The sequence below is a fragment of the Camelina sativa genome, chromosome 17 (genome assembly GCF_000633955.1).
Source record: "Camelina sativa cultivar DH55 chromosome 17, Cs, whole genome shotgun sequence".
In the NCBI taxonomy this organism is placed as follows: Eukaryota; Viridiplantae; Streptophyta; class Magnoliopsida; order Brassicales; family Brassicaceae; genus Camelina; species Camelina sativa.
In genome coordinates, this window is record NC_025701.1 from 29,724,145 (window position 1) to 29,742,977 (window position 18,833).

General features: G+C 37.3%; 2 protein-coding genes across 6 annotated transcripts; both read left to right on the top strand.

Annotated features, from left to right (window-relative positions):
- On the top strand, nucleotides 7,758-11,018 carry LOC104759911 (methionine--tRNA ligase, cytoplasmic-like). The gene is made up of 11 exons (XM_010482784.1): nucleotides 7,758-7,951; nucleotides 8,045-8,114; nucleotides 8,186-8,416; nucleotides 8,500-8,643; nucleotides 9,102-9,192; nucleotides 9,295-9,401; nucleotides 9,507-9,624; nucleotides 10,119-10,231; nucleotides 10,344-10,520; nucleotides 10,619-10,756; nucleotides 10,863-11,018. Exons 1-11 carry the CDS (start codon nucleotides 7,758-7,760, stop codon nucleotides 11,016-11,018), a joined length of 1,539 nt encoding a protein of 512 aa, XP_010481086.1.
- On the top strand, nucleotides 13,507-18,785 carry LOC104758350 (helicase-like transcription factor CHR28). Of its 5 annotated transcripts, none has more exons than XM_010481190.2 (11): nucleotides 13,507-13,679; nucleotides 14,158-14,281; nucleotides 14,387-14,859; nucleotides 15,264-15,335; nucleotides 15,408-15,485; nucleotides 15,570-16,500; nucleotides 16,821-16,951; nucleotides 17,107-17,325; nucleotides 17,445-18,008; nucleotides 18,136-18,345; nucleotides 18,442-18,785. In XM_010481190.2, exons 2-11 carry the CDS (start codon nucleotides 14,191-14,193, stop codon nucleotides 18,544-18,546), a joined length of 2,874 nt encoding a protein of 957 aa, XP_010479492.1. In that variant the 5' UTR covers nucleotides 13,507-13,679; nucleotides 14,158-14,190; the 3' UTR covers nucleotides 18,547-18,785. The 5 variants fall into 5 exon arrangements, with proteins under 5 accessions (XP_010479492.1, XP_010479495.1, XP_010479494.1 ...); XM_010481193.1 differs by lacking the exon at nucleotides 13,507-13,679 and adding an exon at nucleotides 13,686-14,053; XM_010481192.1 differs by lacking the exon at nucleotides 13,507-13,679 and adding an exon at nucleotides 13,686-14,022.

The window sequence follows — 18,833 nt, forward strand, 5'->3', positions numbered from 1 at the left end:
AATTAACTTAGTTTCATACTCTGATTTTAGCTCATCTTTGGTACATGATAAAATATTCAAATCCGTAAATTATATAAATTTGGCAAAATCTAGAAAATATAACAAAACCCTTATTGAAACAGTCGTATATAGAAATCTTGACTTAACTTTTTGATTTCTTTTTTTAGTTGTATATATTATATTTAATAAAACAAAAAATTTGTGATTTTTTAGATTTTAAGAAGATGAAACTGCGTCGATGTGCAGTACGAAAAAAAATATTTAATAAACGAGATATAATATTATATATTTTTAAAATATAAGCAATGTTGCATCATAGTTTTAAGATATATCTATTATTATTAAATGATTTAGGAATGCAAATATTTAATCCTAGTTTTATAAATAAAATTAAGTTTTATAACTATTCTAAATAGTTTGTTATTGTTTCTTAAGATTTCTAAAAAAAATAAATGGATTTGTAAAATAATTTCATTAAATAATTTCAAAAATATTGTTTTATTATTTCATAAATTAATATAAACTTTTCTTTTGTTAATATAAAATTAATTAAAATGCAATGATATTTTTTTTGTAGTAAACCACATGATAGTAGGGTTAAACTTTAACAATATTATTTAAATAAGTATATAGAGATAAGTTCAAAAAAACGAATGGGCATATATTTGCTTCTTTATTGGGTCAAGCTTTGACACTTGTACAGTTGTACTTAAGCGGAAACCTCTCTCTCTCAGTCTTTCTTGGAGAGAGAACCTAGATACAGTAAAACCTCCATAACTTAATATTCTATAAATTAATAATCACTATATATTAATAGTTTTCTCTAATCCTAAGATAATATAATTAATAATTTTTTGAAAACTTTTTGTAAATATATGGTCTCATTAATATTATAAATTAATAATTATTTAAAATTATCAAATATAGGTATATATATTCACATTAATTTTTGTTAGAGTTTATTTGTAATATTTTTTCTATATCAAAAACTTTTAATATTCTCTTTGGGACATGATAATTGTTGTTTTTCTTGTAAATGTTTATGAACACCCCTATAAAGAACAGTACTTGGATTCCTCCCTAGGGGTGAACCTATTCATTCACCCCCTTATAAAATAAGGAAATAAAATCTGTATACATTATTATAAAATTAAAAACTTAAACTGCTCTTTTATAAACCAAGCCGATATATAATTTCATTCTAATTGTAAAATCTAAATCCTAACATCTCATTTGTAAACCCAAACTGACATATAATTTAATCCTAATTTCATCCTGATTAAAAACTTAAACTGCTCTTTTATAAACCAAGCCGATATATAATTTCATTCTAATTGTAAAATCTAAATCCTAACATCTCATTTGTAAACCCAAACTGACATATAATTTCATCCTAATTGTAAAATCTAAACACTAACCATCTCATAAGTAAACCCAAACCGACATATAATTTCGTTCTAATTGTAAAATTTAAACCCTAACCACCTCATTAATAAACTCAAACCGACATATAATTTTGTTCTAATTGTAAAATCTAAACCCTAACCACCTCATTTATAAACCCAAACCGACATATAATTTTGTTTTAGTTGTAAAATCTAAACCCTAACCACTTCATTTGTAAACCCAAACCGACATATAATTTCGTTTTCATTGTAAAATCTAAACTCTAATCACTTTATTTGTAAACTCAAACCAACACATAATTTTGTTCTAATTTTAAAAATCTAAACCAAGCCAATATTTAATTTTCTTTAATTAAAAGTATACAAAAAAATTTCCTTAATTTGTTTTGATTTTTAATTTAATTTGATTTATTTTTTTAATGAAATATTAGATGGAAGATTTTGATTGGTTAAGAAGAGACGGGGTGAAAAAAAAAAGTATTTTCCCCCTATAAATTAATAGATTTTTAATTATAGAGGTTTTACTATAGTTTTGGTGCTCTTGTTGTTTCGCGATGGAAGACGACGGCCCAAAGTTGCCGATCCCAGGCAAAAGAAATATACTAATCACGAGTGCTCTGCCTTACGTCAACAACGTCCCTCATATCGGAAACATCATTGGAGGTAATCTGAATCCTTCTTCTCTGATTGCATGTAGAGTCGTGTGTGTGTGTTTGTGTTTGTTTATGAATTCTGTTTTAGAGACCCGTNTATCAAATCTCCCCCCATTGCAGAGCCTTGTCCACAAGGGTCTTCAAGCCTCAAACTCTGGGAACTTCTTGCGCAAATCGAACAGAAACACCCACGTTGCCTCCTCCACTGNTCAATCGCAAATCACCAAACAACTTATTTATGATAACGGAATCACTCGGTGTTCATGAAACACAGAGGAATACCTCGCTAGCTCTCTCGAGAGAGAAACCCAGCGATCACCACAACAAATCTAAGAAAAGAGTTTTTTTACAAATTGATCAATGATAGAAATGAGAAATGAGCTAACAAGTTGCTCTTATTCTCCAGAAGATTCTAACGGCCTCTCGCTTCTAGCCGTCCACGTGTTACTTGATTTATTCCACTTGCACTCGCACGTGCAACGCCACACGTGAGAACTCTGCAATATAACTATATCAAATCTCCCCCCATTGCAGAGCCTTGTCCACAAGGGTCTTCAAGCCTCAAACTCTGGGAACTTCTTGCGCAAATCGAACAGAAACACCCACGTTGCCTCCTCCACTGGTTCATTCACCCACTTTACTAGAACTTTAGTAACTGCACGACCTTGCCTATTAACCATCTTCCTTTCCAAGATCAACTCCGGTTCCTTTTTAAACACATCAGGCAATATAGTAGGTAAGCTTGTAGCAGTAGGAACATTACCAACCAGCTCCTTCAACTGAGACACGTGAAAGACAGGATGTATCTTAGTTCCCTCAGGCAGTTCCAGCTTATAAGCCACTTCACCACAACGGTCAATCACCTTGTAAGGTCCATAGTATTTAGGTGCTAGCTTTTGATTCATCCGCAAGACCACAGAATTCTGTCGATAAGGCACTTCAAGTACACAAAGTCACCAATATCAAAGTCTCGCTCTGTATGATGCCTATCAGCCAATTGCTTCATCCGATGTTGGGCACGCATAAGATGAAACTTCAAAAGCTTCAACATGTTCTCCCTTTCTTGCAACGAACGAACCACCACTGCCACTTTTGACTCTCCAGGTAAGTAAGGAAGATGCACTGGAGGAACCTGACCGTAAACCGCTTCATAAGGTGTCATGCGAGTCGACGTGTGGTAATTGGTGTTATACCAATACTCTGCTAAAGCCAGCCATTTGCACCACATGTGCGGTTGAGCATGACACATACAACGCAGATATGTCTCCAAGCAGTGATTAACAACCTCAGTCTGTCCATCACTCTGTGGGTGATAAGCAGTAGACATCCTCAACTCCACACCTTGCAAAGTGAAAAACTCCTTCCAAAATTCACTAGTAAACACTGAATCCCGATCACTAACAATTGAGTTAGGACAACCATGATGCTTAAAAACATTATCGAGATAAGCTTGAGCCACAGTCAAGGCACTATATGGATGAGATAAGGCAATAAAGTGAGCAGCCTTACTAAGCCTATCAACAACCACCATTATAACAGACTGATTGGCTGAAAGAGGAAGTCCTTCAATAAAATCCATCGAAACATCACTCCACAACGCATTAGGAATTGGTAGGGGCTGTAAAAGGCCAGGTGAAGCAGCATTGTCCGTTTTACACTGCTGGCAAACTTGACAGCTTCGAATGTAAGCCTAAATGTCAGTGATCATGCCCTTCCAGTAAAATACACCACGCACGCGTTGATAAGTAACATCACGACCTGAATGTCCCCCTACACCAGAACAGTGAAGCCATTGCAGAATCGTTTCACGGATCTTCATATTATTAGGAACCACCACCTTACTCTTCCTGCGTAAAACATTCTGCGACCAAGAGTAGTGTTTCTTACCCGCTGGTTTATCTTTAAGTAGCTTGATTATCTCTTTTAATTCCCCATCTTCTTCATATGCACCCTGAATTTCCTTCATCAAATCGCACTCCACTACAGTCATAGCCATATGCAATACTTCGGATCCTTCCACGCGAGACAGCGCATCCGCCACCAAATTCTCCTTACCCTGCTTGTATTGTATTTCATAATCAAACTCCAAAAGCTTTGGTAACCATTGCTGTTGAATTGGAGTATTGAGTCTTTGCTCCAACAAATACTTCAAGCTTCTCTGATCAGTTTTAATAACAAAATGAGCTGGAAGCAAATAATGACTCCACTTCTGCACTGCAAAGATTACTGCTAACAACTCTTTCTCATAAATGGAGAGATGCAACTGCTTCCCTTTGAGCTGTCTACTAATATAAGATATCGGATGGCCCTCTTGCATCAATACCGCTCCAATACCTTGACCACAAGCATCAGTCTCGACCACAAAAAGTTTATCAAATAAGGGTAATACCAATACTGGAGCTTGACATAACGCCCTTTTTAAACCTGCAAATGCTTCTTGGGCCTCATTATTCCAAAGAAACGCCTCAGTCTTGGTTAATGCATGCAACAGACTCGCAATTGCACCAAAGTTCTTAACAAACCTTCGATAATACCCAGCCAATCCTAAAAAACCTCGTAACTGCTTAAGAGTACTAGGCGTTGGCCACTCCGCAACTGCCTTGATCTTTGCTGGATCAGTTGCAACTCCATCTCCACTGATAAAATGCCCCAGATACTCCACTTTATCTTCCACAAAAGCACATTTACTCATTTTCGCAAACAAACTCTCTGTTCGCATTGCTTCAAATACTTTGCGAAGATGTTCTGTATGCTCCATAAGATTCTTACTATAGATGAGGATATCATCAAAGAATACTAGAACAAACTTCCTCAAAAACTCCTTAAACACCGAATTCATCAAACTTTGAAATGTGGCTGGTGCGTTAGTTAAACCAAATGGCATTACTAAGTATTCATAATGGCCGCCGTGAGTTTTAAAAGCCGTTTTAGGGATGTCTTCGACCCTCATCCTTACTTGATGATAACCAGCCCTTAAATCGATCTTAGAGAAGACAGTAGAACCACCCAATTCGTCCAATAAGTCCTCTATTAAGGGAATAGGAAACCTATCCTTCACTGTTACCCCATTCAACTCCCTGTAATCCACACATAATCTCCATGTTCCGTCTTTCTTCTTTACAAGAACCACAGGAGATGCAAACGGACTCGAACTGGGTTGAATCGTACCACCAATTAACATGTCTTCCACAATCTTATCTATCTCATTCTTCTGGTGAATCGCGTATCTATATGGTCTTTGATTCACTGGATTAGCTCCTTCTACTAGCTGTATCTTGTGGTCATGATTCTTCCTGAATGGTGGTAGAGCTTTTGGCTCCTCAAACACATCTGGGAAATCCTGTACCAACTCCTCAATCACTGGACTTGTGTCTTTTTTACAGCTTATAGCACTCAGAGAAGCATCAACAACATCACTCTCATTGTCAGTAGCTACTGTAGAAACACAAACCATTGAAATCTGCACCTGATCATCCTCCATCTTTTTAAGTTTCTTAGCTTTAACATCTCGTACTGATCCATTCTGTATCCCATTCAGCAACACCTTCTTATTCTTCCACGTAAAACTCATTTCCAATCGATCGAACTCCCAAGTGATTGGCCCCAATGTTCTTAACCACTGAATCCCCAGTACCATATCACAACCCTGCAAGGGAATCAACATCACATCTGATTTGAAGAAGGTTGTTCGAAACCTCCATTGGAACCCATCTATCTTTCCTTGTACTCCTAACTTTCTACCATCTGCCACAGCAACCTTCGACAACTTAGAAGCCTTCACCTTGCATCCCAGTCTTGCTGCTACTCTTGGGTCAACAAAGTTGTGCGTTGAACCAGAGTCCAACAAAACATAAAGCGGTTTGTTTCCAAACAACCCTTTCACCCGCATGGTTTCATAGTCCGAGATGCCAGATACTGCATTGACAGATACCCTTGGCATGTTCTTATCATCTAAATCACAATCTTCCCATACTGCTAACTCCGCACCAACTTCCTCATCTTCCATTTCGATACTATACAGTTGCGTCTTTTTATGCTGCTGGTAGTGTTCTGGTGTAAACTTCTCGTCACACCAATAGCATAACCCTTTAGATCTCCTTTCACTCATCTTTTCCTTAGACAAGAACTTCTTTGGTGTTCCCTCGTTTACCTTCGTGACAGGACGAGAGTTATAAGAATTCCCTTTACCCGCATTACCTCCTTTATTCGACTGCCAACCTTGAGGGACTTGCTTCTTAGGGTGTGCCTTCTCGTATAATCTTCCCAACAATAAGCAATGCCTCACAGTTTGCGGTTGAAACATCCTCACGTGCATCTGTGTATCCAAACGCAACCCTGCCAGGTACAAACTCACCAAATACTCTTAAGATAAGGTCACTCTCGTCTTAATAAGGTCAAACTTCTGATGATAATCAATGATACCATCTGTCTCTTGCAATTGTTTCAACTCTGCCATGGGATCATCGCACTCATCTTCAAACCTTTCTCGCAACAACTTCACATAACCATCCCAATCGTAAAGCACTTCGAGACCAATACCAGACTGCACAAATGAGTAATGCCAAGTTGCGGCATGTCCATCGAAATGAATCGCAGCCATCTTAACACGCATCTCCCTAGGTGTGTAATCAACTCCAAAAAATTCTTCAACCCTAAACAACCACTCCTTAATCTGACTACCATTAAACCGAGGGAAATCAATTTTACCCAAACGAGTCAAATTACCGTAGTGATAGTGAGCATCAGTCCTCACCGGATCAGATCTGATAACCTTTGGGGGATCTAATTGATGCGATCGAACCTCCTTAGATGATGAAGAGTCCGGATCAGCACGACCATAGCTTTGACTGTTATCACCACGTTCAAACTTCGATTCTTCCCGTTCGACTTCTCTTTGAACTTCCTTTCCACGATTAGCGGTGGTACGGCTTAGAGCTTCGAACATTTCCGTCATATGCGTCCTCATCTGTTGGTTCTGCTCCGCCATATGTTTCTTCGCTTGCTCGTTTTGCTCCGTCACCAGATCTTCCAAACGTGACATCCGCGATTCCAACGGATCCACCGCCGAGACTCCATGATTTCGAACTTCAACCACCTGAGAACGAGTTTCAACTCCCATTTCCGAGAATCGTTGCAGCTCTGATACCTTTAATACAAATAAACCTCACAATCAACAATCAATCGCAAATCACCAAACAACTTATTTATGATAACGGAATCACTCGGTGTTCATGAAACACGGAGGAATACCTCGCTAGCTCTCGAGAGAGAGAAACCCAGCGATCACCACAACAAATCTAAGAAAAGAGTTTTTTACAAATTGATCAATGATAGAAATGAGAAATGAGCTAACAAGTTGCTCTTATTCTTCAGAAGATTCTAACGGCCTCTCACTTCTAGCCGTCCACGTGTTACTTGATTTATTCCACTTGCACTCGCACGTGCAACGCCACACGTGAGAACTCTGCAATATAACTATATCATCCTTTTTAGAAAGAAATTGAAACTTTTGTTTTTGAAATTTTCAGAATCTGATTTTCAATTTCAATTTCAATTTCCCGAAACTGTTTGTTGCAGAGTACTTTTAAACTGATTAATATATATATGGACGACCTGATAATTAAGAACTCAGCTTAGTAACTCAGTTTAAGGCGTTTTTCGTATTTGTTGAGGACTGGTTTCTTTCTTGCTAGGGTTTATGCAATGTCTTGTGTGTCTTTCCTTACGACCAGGTGTCCTGAGCGCTGATGTGTATGCTAGATACTGTCGTCTCCGTGGCTATAATGCTATATATATATGCGGGACCGATGATTATGGGACTACAACTGATACCGTAGCTACCGAGACCAAAGCTCTTGAGGAGAATTGCTCCCCCGAGGAAATCTGTGACAAGTAATGCGTGTTTCTTTATTTCCCTTTTCATGCTACCATGTTCGTTTGTTTCTTTCTTTTCACTTTTGTTTTCGTTTTTTTGTTTTTCCTTAGGTACCATGCCATTTTCGTCTGTGACACTAACATATGTACTGCATATGCTTATTCATTTTGGCGTTCTCAGGCTGGTGCAGGACTGTCTTCTCTTGTTATAATTACTTTGATTACTTATGTTTTTTATCTACTCAAAAACAGGTCAGTCAAACAACACCCCGAATCTGCGACTCGGACCACCGGTTTATTGAGCTCCCTTTGCTGGAAGACAAGTTGGTAAAGTATATTATGGACACATCTGTCACTGAATCTTGGAGTAGAAATGCTATTCAACCCACAATGGCATGTCTTACGGACGGACTTATAAACAAATGCGTCTCACGGGATCTAACATGGGGACTTCCTGGCCGACATGAGACATATAAGGATAAAGTTGGAAACGACATCCCTTCCAGCCAATCTCTTACTTATGTATTAACACCATCAACTACTAATTCGAAATCGTGTGGTTATAGGTCTTCTACGTCTGGTTTGATGCTCCTATTGGATATGTCTCAATAACTTCATGCTACACATCTAAATGGGAGAAGTGGTGGAAGAATCCTGAGAATGTGGAGCTTTATCAGTTTATGGGAATAGACAATGTGCCGTTTCACACTGTGAGTATATACGATTTCTGAAATCTGTTTACCTCCACTGACTTGTTCCACCCGCTTTATGTATTTCTTCGCTCTTACCTGCATGTTCCTCCACTTGACCTAGCCTTTGTTTCTGTTCTAAATATCTTGTAAGACGCATGCTTCTGATATTTTTTGAGCTTTTATTTCTCTGACATCCTTGTTATAAATTTCCCACACGTAAGGATTTCTTGTCATCGTCTTAGGCATTATGTAAGCCACCCCCAGTCCTTGAAACCATTGCTATTTTGTAGTGCATATAAAAAAATTAGGTCTTTTGGTGATCGCTTCTCTGATGTCAGACTGTTTTTATTGGACGTGATTTGCATTTTCATGGTTGGCCCTTTTTGTCTTCTCTGAAGCTATCCTCAAGGTCTCCTTACGAGAGGTTTATATTTGTAAATTTTGCTGTCTGAACTGTCAATTTGTTTGGTATGCAGGTGATGTTTCCCTCTGCGCAGGTTGGTAGTGGGGAAAAATGGACACTGGTGAAGACAATCAGTGCAACAGAATATTTAAAATACGAAGGCGGTCAGTTGATGTTTCACCATATTTAGCTGAGTGATTTTACTTTAAACTATTTTTTTGTTTGCTTTTGCTTTTTCTGCCATTTACTTGTATGGGGTTTTTCAGGAAATTTCTCCCAGAGTAAAGGTTTTGGAGTGTTTGGTAATGATGTAAAAGATACAAATATCCCTGTCGAAGTATGGAGATACTACTTGCTGACCATAAGGCCTGAGGTAACTCATTGCTGCTACTTATTTTTATTATCATTCATCTGAATAGGCATGGATAAGTGAGTAGATGTCACCACCACTGACTTGTTCTGGGGATTGGCCATCTAGGTCTCTGACACATCATTTGAGTGGAAGGATTTGCAAGCGAAACTGAATAACAAGTTGCTGAGCCTAGGCAACTTTGTAAGTCGAGTTCTGGCGTTTATAGCAAAGCCTGAGGCTGCAGGTTGGTTATTTCTTTCCAAATTTAAGCATTGGGTGCTAGGTGTAGATGACTTTTGTGATTGACCTAGCTAATTTGAAATATGAGATGTGTGCATCATTCTTTTGCCAAACGTTAGCTCGTGATTATGCGACGTCGGTCCTTCAATTTTTCGTTTTGTTTTTTGCTCTGAAGAAAATTGGTAGTATAGAATGAGTATCTGGCTTGCAAGAGTCGACGGTATATTTATTCATCTGAGCGGGTATGACGGTCCCTGGTTAGACTTTTCTTGTTGTAAAGTAGTATGGCATGGAATGATCAACTTATTGGAGAACACATATCTGTAGATCAAGTGCTTGTATATATAATAAGGTCAAATGTTGCACTGGGCTTTTCTATAATATATTGAATTCCTTTAGAAACAACAGTAAGAATGCGAACAAGCTTGCTAGAATTCTGGTTACCTGCTTTAGTGCCATGACTTTTGCATACCTGTCTCTGATATTTCTCCTGTGAAGGTTATGGGTCTGTCATTCCTAATGCACCTGGTGCTGAATCTCATCATCGAACGAAATTACTGGGGCAAAAGGTTGGAGGACTGGTGGCAGAGTATGTCGAAGCCATGGAAAAGGTGATGAATAATTATTATGTGTACTTTTTGGTCTGGTATGGCTATCTGAGTTTCAGTGTTTGGTTTCTTATGTCCTTAATAAACACGTACGCCTTGAGTTTATTTGATGCAGGTTAAGATCAAGCATGGGCTGGTAACTGCTATGCTCATTTTGGGTCAAGGGATCCGATATTGGAGGATTGACAAGGGAGATAAAACTTCTTGTGCAGTTGTTGTAAGAACGGCTGCTGGTTTAGTACACCTTCTTGCACGATTGTTAGAGCCTTTCATGCCATCATTTTCTCGTGAGGTAGGTTTGATTTATTGTTGTGGAAACAGTACAGTTTTGAGAAGAAGGCCAAGCGTGTGATAATGATTAGTGTCTGTCTGTCTATTGCGTTTTTGTAGGTGTTTAAACAGCTTAATCTGCCTCCACATTTTTCCCTCTCTGACGAGAGAGGAGAGGTACTACAATCAAGTAGACCGTGGGATATTCTGCCTCATAGCCACAGGATAGGCACCCCGCAACCATTGTTCGAGAGATTGGTACAGTCTCTAATTTTATCCATTGAAAGCCGGGCTTGTTGTTTGTCTTTTATAATGCCATGTATAGCATTTGAATTATTTACCTTGTGAAATGGTATGATCGCAGACAGATGAAGAAGTGCGACTGTACGGAGAAAGGTTCGCTGGAAGTCTGTCTGGTGGACGTGCTAGGGATGCTGAAGCAACAAGACCGTCTCGTAGACGTTCCAGGCCTGTGGAAACAGCAATGCAGTATTATAGACGAGCTACGTCATCGTTTTAGGGCTTTCAAAATCATGGTTTTGAAAACCTACACGATGGTTTCAAATATGAGCATAACCAACCTCTCAAGTTTCTTCTTTGTTTTGGGTTGTTGAGTTTGTTTCTTTGTATATTACTTCTCATGTTACTTTATTAACCAGAACACAGTGAAGTGCTCATTGTGTAATCCCTGCTTACGGTGTGATGTCTTAATGGTTAAGAAGTGACAATAGATTAGTTTCTGACGAGAGTTACTGTGTAATCTCTGTTCATTTCAGTTCATGTTGTGTCAGTAAAATTGATCTTAATTACTTATGTAAAAGCTCTTGTTTTTTTAGGTTCATGGTTGAGATGTTGCAAATCCCAACTATGAACCTAAAAATGATGAAATGCATTTCATTTCATCATGGAATCGCTCATGTTCCACATTAGCTCTTTTTAGCTGTGGTAAACAATTTTCTCAGATAAACTTTCTCAAATCAGAATCTCAACTCAAATAAATTACAAATTATAACCAACCACTGCAAGTAGCAGACTTTTTCTTGAAACATAATCCCAAAAAAATACTATTATAAGGTTTGCTTAAACAAATATTTTTTCCTTAAAGCAAACATATTGTGGAAAACCACAAAGGATGCATAACATAACCAGTATTGAGTAAACTAACCAGTAAAGATGCATAGCATCGCTGGATGATCTCCTCTCCGTTGGCTTTCTGATAAACAATCTTCATGTATGTTCTCAACTTGCACATGACCCAGTTGGTTTGATCATTGCTCTGAAGTTGGAGGTTGGTGACATTCACATTAGTCAATTCCAGTAGGCCTCACCCAGATTTCCTAAGGAGTTCTTGGCGAAGTCTGTCTTGCAACTTAAGCACCCATCTGTCCAGTATCTCAAGCGACGTATTGGGAAATTCACTCTCAATACTGGTTATACTATGCATCCTTTGTAGTTTTCTGCAGTATGTTTGCTAAAAGGAAAAAATATTCGTTTAAGCAAACCTTATAATGGTATTTTTTTGGCCAAGTAACTGCTGGAAAGTGGTACAATTTATGATAAGCAACATGAATAGTTCTGAGATGGGTTATTGAGGGCATCTTTTGAAAGTCATAAGGTTGTCCGATCAAACTGAACCTTTTCCGTGGCTGGACCGAATGTGAAATTTGAAGTATTAGATGAATCCATTTTGTTATTGTTGTAAACTATAACAATTACTGAGATTATACTAAACTAACATAAATATAGAATATCATTTAAGAGTGAAAAATCAATATAACAATTACAGAATTGAAAAATAATTTGAAAACTAAAAAACATAAATAAATGGTTTTATAAGATAATTACAAAGTTTTACACTGTAATTTTGAAAAAAAAAAAGTTTAGGAGGGAGCATATTTGAAAGGAGATATTGGAAAAGAGTTATTACTCAAAAATTCCTAAAAATTAATTTCAAAAATTTGAAAATATCTTTTTCTCTTTATTAAATGTACATTATTACTAACAACACTATATATATAATAATAATTTTTAATTTTTTTTTCTTAAGGTGTAATAATACTATGTACAGTAAAACCTCTATAAATTAATAAAGTCGGGACCATGAAATTTTATTAATTTATAGAGGTTTTAATTTATCGATAAATTAATAATTATTAATTTATAGAGAGACTTTCCTAATTTGGTAAAATAATATTAAAAATAAGATTTAATCTTTATAACTAATATTTTATAAAATCAATTTCAATGAAAATAACAATTATCATGTTTTGAAGATAGCACTCAAAGATTTTTATATAGAAAAAATATTAAAAATGAACTCTAATAAAAATTAATGTGTAGATATATACATATATTTAGATAATTTTATATAATTATTAATTTATATTATTGATGGGACCATATATTTACAAAAGAGTTTCAAAAAAATTATTATTTTATTATATTATCGAATAGTATCCAAAATTACACTAGTCCCAATTTGGGACTGGAAAAATTTATTAATTTATAGAGATTATTAATTTACCGAGTATTAATTTATAGAGGTTCTACTGTATATAATAATATCTAATAATACTATGTTTCCACTTTATTAAACCACTATAATTTTTTTTTTCTTTTTATTTTTTTAAGAACAAAATAAATTATGCTTAAAATAAAATAAAAGAACATTTGTGTTAAAAAAATGAAAAAAATACATAATAATAATTTTGCATTTTATATGTAAATGTATATCTGTTTAAATGATTCTCAAATCTAGTCATTTTATAAGACAATTTATACAACCATACCCGGTTAATAACCTAGTTATTTATTAAAGATGATTGTTGTTCCCCAAGAAAGAAAGTGAAATATATTAAACTGAAGTTGAACTATAATGGGCCGAGAGGTTTGGGCCGAGGATGACGCATGTTGATGTTTGAGTTTGACTGATTCTGGTTTTCTTCTATTTATTTATTTATTTCTTGAGATTTTTCCACGTTTTTTTTAAAAAAATTGATCATAGCGAAAATACCATCTACAGACTACAGTACTCTGTATCTTCATTTTTCATCTCCGCTCCAAAACGGCGGCGTTGTGTGCATCTCTCCGCTCTCTCTGATTCTTTCTTTATTTGGTCAACTGGAGAAAACCCCCCAACACTAGAATTTGGCTTCACACTCAATTTTGCTTCTTTCCTTTGGTACTCACTAATTCACGCCTCCCCAATTTTCTCTTTTTTCTCGTGTTCTTAGGGTTCCCCTTTATCGAAATTTTTGGTTTTGTGATCAATATTGTCCCGCCATTGCATGTTGTTGTTGTGTTATGTCCTGATTCCTTTGTCTGGGTTTCTGAAATAATCTTCAATTGGAGCTTTTTGGTGATCGTCCATTCGAAATTGATGCCAAATCATCATCAAACATTACGCAAAAAGCCACCGCCCACTTGAAAGTTGAAACCTTTTTGGTTGGGTGATTATGATTGTTTTGTTTATTTCAATTTAGCAAATTACTTTCCAATATGCAAGTGATATGCTCAGCACCAAAGTATGAATCTTTTCTTTGTTTGATCTTATCTGTAAGCTCTTTACTGTTTTGGGTATGCGGATTAACATAGCGCTTTGTAATAAAGTTTATACATTTTTAGAGGATTACATTACTCTCTTGCGTTGCGTATTTCAGGCTGATTAAGAACTCGACCGCTTGGTTCTTCCGATGGATTCCGCTATTGATATCAGTTCAGATAGTGACGTCGAGATACAAGAAACTAGAACAAGGCCTCGTCTTCCCCCACCGTCTACTGAAGGTTACAGTTCTGACCTATTTAATTGTTGGTTTTGTTGTTGTTGTGAGGTTTGTTTTGGTAGCTTTTATGGAGTTGTTGATCTTGGTGCTGTGTTTAACCTAGCAGGATCTCATAGAAGGGCTCCCTCTACGCTGAGACCGCACTTTCTTGGTGGGAGTTCTTCTAGTGCAAATGGTCACACGAAAATGGGACTTACTAATCCTGCTTCACGCAATGGTTTTGAAGCTCTTAAAAGGACACATCCACCAGCCGTTAATCGACTTCCATTTCCTCCTAGACCTGACAATGGTACAAGTAACGGGAATGCGAGTCACTTTCGTGGGCATTATAGTAGTCCATCTGTGTCTACATCAGGCAACAAGAGTAGCATTGGTGATCGTTATAGTGGAGCACATGATGAGCTAGGCATAGTTCGTGTGACTAATGGCACTCGGATCCTACCTTCATCTATGGCTCATGGAACATCTGTGCCTCCTTCACATGTTAATGGTTTTAGTGAACCAATGCATAGGAATGGCATAGGTGAAGAGAGGAATTCGGAAAATGATGAGAGGCTGATCTATCAGGCTGCACTACAGGTACTCATCCTTATCTCAACTTTCTACTTGTGTGATTCCCATCTTTGTTTTCCTTTTGTGTTTTTATTCTGTGAACAACACACTTCTTTCTTTCTTTCTTTCACCAGCTGTGCGTTTTTAAACTTTAGTATATAAACTATTATGACAGTGGTAGTGACGACCATTGAATGACTGCAATAGGCTCCTTCCTTCCTTGTTTGTTATGTGTCAGAGATGAATAATAGGTTTTTTAGGTTCGGATGTTTTGACCGTGTGTGGAAGTGTTGTTTCCCTTCCTTGTATATTATGTTGTCTGGTGTTTTCGCAAAGTTGCCCTGCTGGTCTGGTATAATATATTTAATATATATATATATAGTTGGCAACGATATGAGATGTTGTGACAATCAAGTATGTATTTTCTGCAGGAACTGAATCAACCCAAGTCTGAGGTTGATTTACCTGCCGGTCTTCTTTCAGTTCCCCTTATGAGGCATCAGGTATTCATGTTTTGGTTCATCTTGCAGTATCTGTCAGAATTTTCTTGTGTACTAAACTCTGTTGTTTCTCAGAAAATTGCATTGGCATGGATGTTTCAGAAGGAAACTTGTAGTTTGCACTGTCGGGGAGGGATATTAGCTGATGATCAGGTTACTGTTAACCGGAAATCTTTTCCGCTAAACTATCTATGATTTACAAGGTTTCTCTCAAAGTCCATTTGGTCTACTGTGCAGGGCCTTGGTAAGACGGTCTCGACTATTGCTCTTATCCTAAGGCAAATGCACGAGGCAAAATTAAAGTCCAAGAATTCAAGTAATCAAGAGGCTGAACCGTTGGATCTGGATGCTGATGATGAGTCAGAAAATCCATTAGAGAAACCAGAGTCTAAGGCTTCAAATGATAGTGGTGCGAATGGTAGGTCAGGCATAAGGAAAGCCAAGGTTGAAGAAGCAAGTACTTCAACACAGAAATTTATCAGGAACAGACCAGCTGCTGGCACTTTAATTGTTTGTCCAGCAAGTGTTGTGCGGCAGTGGGCAAGAGAACTTGATGAGAAGGTTACTGATGAAGCCAAACTTTCTGTTTTAATATACCACGGCGGTAACAGGACCAAAGATCCTGTTGAACTAGCTAAATATGATGTGGTAATGACAACTTACGCTATTGTTTCAAATGAAGTTCCAAAGCAACCCCTGGTGGATGATGATGAGAATGATGAAAAAAATGCCGAAAAATACGGTCTCGCTTCTGGCTTCTCTGTCAATAAGAAACGGAAAATTGCAGTGGGTTCTACTAAGAAGAGTAAGAAAAAAGGTAAGAAAAATGCTGATGATACTTTGTCTGACCCTGACTCTGGTACTCTGGCAAGAGTTGGGTGGTTTCGAGTTGTACTAGATGAAGCTCAAACGATTAAGAATCATAGAACCCAAGTGGCAAGAGCATGTTGCGGTCTTCGAGCCAAAAGGAGATGGTGTTTGTCTGGAACACCGATACAAAATACAATTGATGATTTATACAGCTATTTCAGATTTCTGAGATATGATCCATACGCCGTGTACAAGTCATTCTGCCACACAATTAAGGGTCCAATTTCCAAAAATTCCCTTCAAGGTTACAAGAAGCTTCAAGCTGTTCTAAGGGCTATTATGCTGCGCCGTACTAAAGGTACTTTGACTATCTCACTATTGCTATAAAGTGGTTGGATTGGCGATGGACAGGACTTGATAACAGTGTTCTATGTAATGTGATTTTTCTGCCTATTTCTTAGATTCTTTATAATGAGATTAGTTGTGTGCCATTCTAATGATAGTCCCAAAGTTAAGTCCAGTTATAGTATTCAGTTTGTGCATTTTTCCATTTCATTGAAAAATTTCATTTTGCCCTGATCTTATGCTTTAGATGATTGATTTTCCATGTTACTCATATTATCTACTAACAAAGCTGTGTGCGGGTTTCTAATAATCATCTGCTGATCTGCGATCTAGGAACATTGCTTGATGGCCAGCCTATAATTAATCTACCACCAAAGACAATTAATTTGAGCAAGGTGGACTTTTCGGTAGAGGAGCGGTCTTTCTACAACAAGCTTGAATCTGATTCACGTTCTCAGTTCAAGGTGCTCTTTATCAGTTCATCCTTGGTTTATAGCTGTAACTAGCAGCTCGATATGATAAAAATATTACTTTGTGGTTATTGAGGAGTTTACATTGAAGAAAAATGTTTTTGCAGTGATTCCTGTCAAGTCTGTAAAACAATATTTTTTCTCTGCAGGCATATGCTGCTGCGGGAACTTTGAATCAAAACTATGCAAACATACTTCTCATGCTTTTGCGACTACGCCAAGCTTGTGACCACCCCCAACTTGTTAAAGGATATAACTCAGATTCTGTTGGAAAAGTATCAGAAGCAGCTGTTAAAAGACTTCCTAAGGAGGCTCGAGTTCGCCTGCTCAGTCGCGTAGAATCATCTCCCATCTGCTGTGTCTGCCATGTAAGTGCATAATAATTTAGGGATATAAGTAGAATCTCTTCAGGTTTTGCCACAATCTAGTCCTTAAGCTACTGGTTCTGATTTTGTTTACCCATTCATTTCGTCTTGTCTCTTTGCAGGATCCACCAGAACACCCTGTTATTACTTTGTGTGGCCATATATTCTGCTATCAATGTGTATCAGAATATATCACAGCGGATGAGAACACGTGCCCTGCGCCTAGATGCAGAGAACAGCTTGCACATGATGTTGTTTTCTCTGAATCCACCCTTAGAAGTTGCATTGCTGATGATTTGGGTTGTAGTTCTTCACAGGATAGAGGTCTTGAAAAAGCAGTTATCCAGAACAGCGAGTTTAGTTCATCAAAAATCAAAGCTGTCTTAGATATTCTACAGTCGCTTTCTAACCAAGGCAGTCCAAACTCAGCACAGAATGGTCGAATGTCTTCTTCCTCGCAGCCATATGACGATGATGATGTCACCATTGTAGAAAAAACGAGTCTGCACTCAACTCCTTCTAACCAAGGACCAATAAAAACGATTATATTTTCTCAGTGGACTGGTATGCTTGACTTGGTCGAGCTGTCTCTAGTTGAATATAGTATAGAATTTAGAAGACTAGATGGTACAATGAGTCTAATTGCCAGAGACAGAGCTGTGAAAGAGTTCAGCAACGATCCAGATGTAAGTCGTATGCACATCTTCAAAACTTTTATCTGAAATTGTTTTCTCCTACTCTATTTTTTCTTAGCGGTATATGTCCCTCTTTTTATCCTGAAACTCTCTAAACAGTGCAAGATTTCCTAAACAGGTAAAAGTGATGATAATGTCTCTAAAAGCTGGAAATCTTGGGCTGAATATGATTGCTGCATGTCATGTCATTCTTCTTGATCTTTGGTGGAATCCAACTACTGAAGATCAAGCTATTGATCGAGCACATCGTATTGGACAAACTCGACCAGTAACTGTAACTCGTATGACAATCAAAGATACTGTCGAGGATAGAATCTTGGCTCTCCAGGTATGCTCTAAGATCCATATATATTTCCTTGTAGTTGATACTTGTTTCCCCCATCAGTTTCTCATTTCTGGTTCTGTGATTTCTATTTATCATCAGGAAGATAAAAGGAAAATGGTTGCCTCTGCCTTTGGTGAAGATCATGGCGGAAGCTCTGCAACTCGGTTAACAGTAGATGATCTCAAGTATCTGTTCATGGTGTAGCCGTTTTTCTCTTCTTCCAGAATATTGATCATGAAGAAATCATGAGCTGCATTTTTGGTGTTCTTCTGGTTCACAGATTGAAAGCGAGGAAATATGTAAATACTTGTCTTCTTTTCATAGTATATACATCAAACTCTCTTTGGAGATTGCATGTCCTTATTGTAAACTAAATATATACAGTATACAACAAGTTAGTCATTTACATACATACATGACAAGATCATCTGCTTAAACTAAAATTTTGGTGTCTGCAAGAAGTTGGAGTTTTGTGAAAGCCATGAACATTA

What these genes read in the sequence shown, in the direction of transcription:
- LOC104759911 (XM_010482784.1), top strand. Translation starts at nt 7,758, where the DNA reads ATGCAATGTCTTGTGTGTCTTTCCTTACGACCAGGTGTCCTGAGCGCT. An exon ending in ACAATGTGCCGTTTCACACT is followed by an intron (nt 8,644 to 9,101) that starts GTGAGTATATAC and finishes TTTGGTATGCAG; the next exon opens with GTGATGTTTCCCTCTGCGCA. An exon ending in AACCATTGTTCGAGAGATTG is followed by an intron (nt 10,757 to 10,862) that starts GTACAGTCTCTA and finishes GTATGATCGCAG; the next exon opens with ACAGATGAAGAAGTGCGACT.
- LOC104758350 (XM_010481190.2), top strand. Translation starts at nt 14,191, where the DNA reads ATGGATTCCGCTATTGATATCAGTTCAGATAGTGACGTCGAGATACAA. An exon ending in TCCCCCACCGTCTACTGAAG is followed by an intron (nt 14,282 to 14,386) that starts GTTACAGTTCTG and finishes TTAACCTAGCAG; the next exon opens with GATCTCATAGAAGGGCTCCC. An exon ending in CCATCTGCTGTGTCTGCCAT is followed by an intron (nt 17,326 to 17,444) that starts GTAAGTGCATAA and finishes GTCTCTTTGCAG; the next exon opens with GATCCACCAGAACACCCTGT.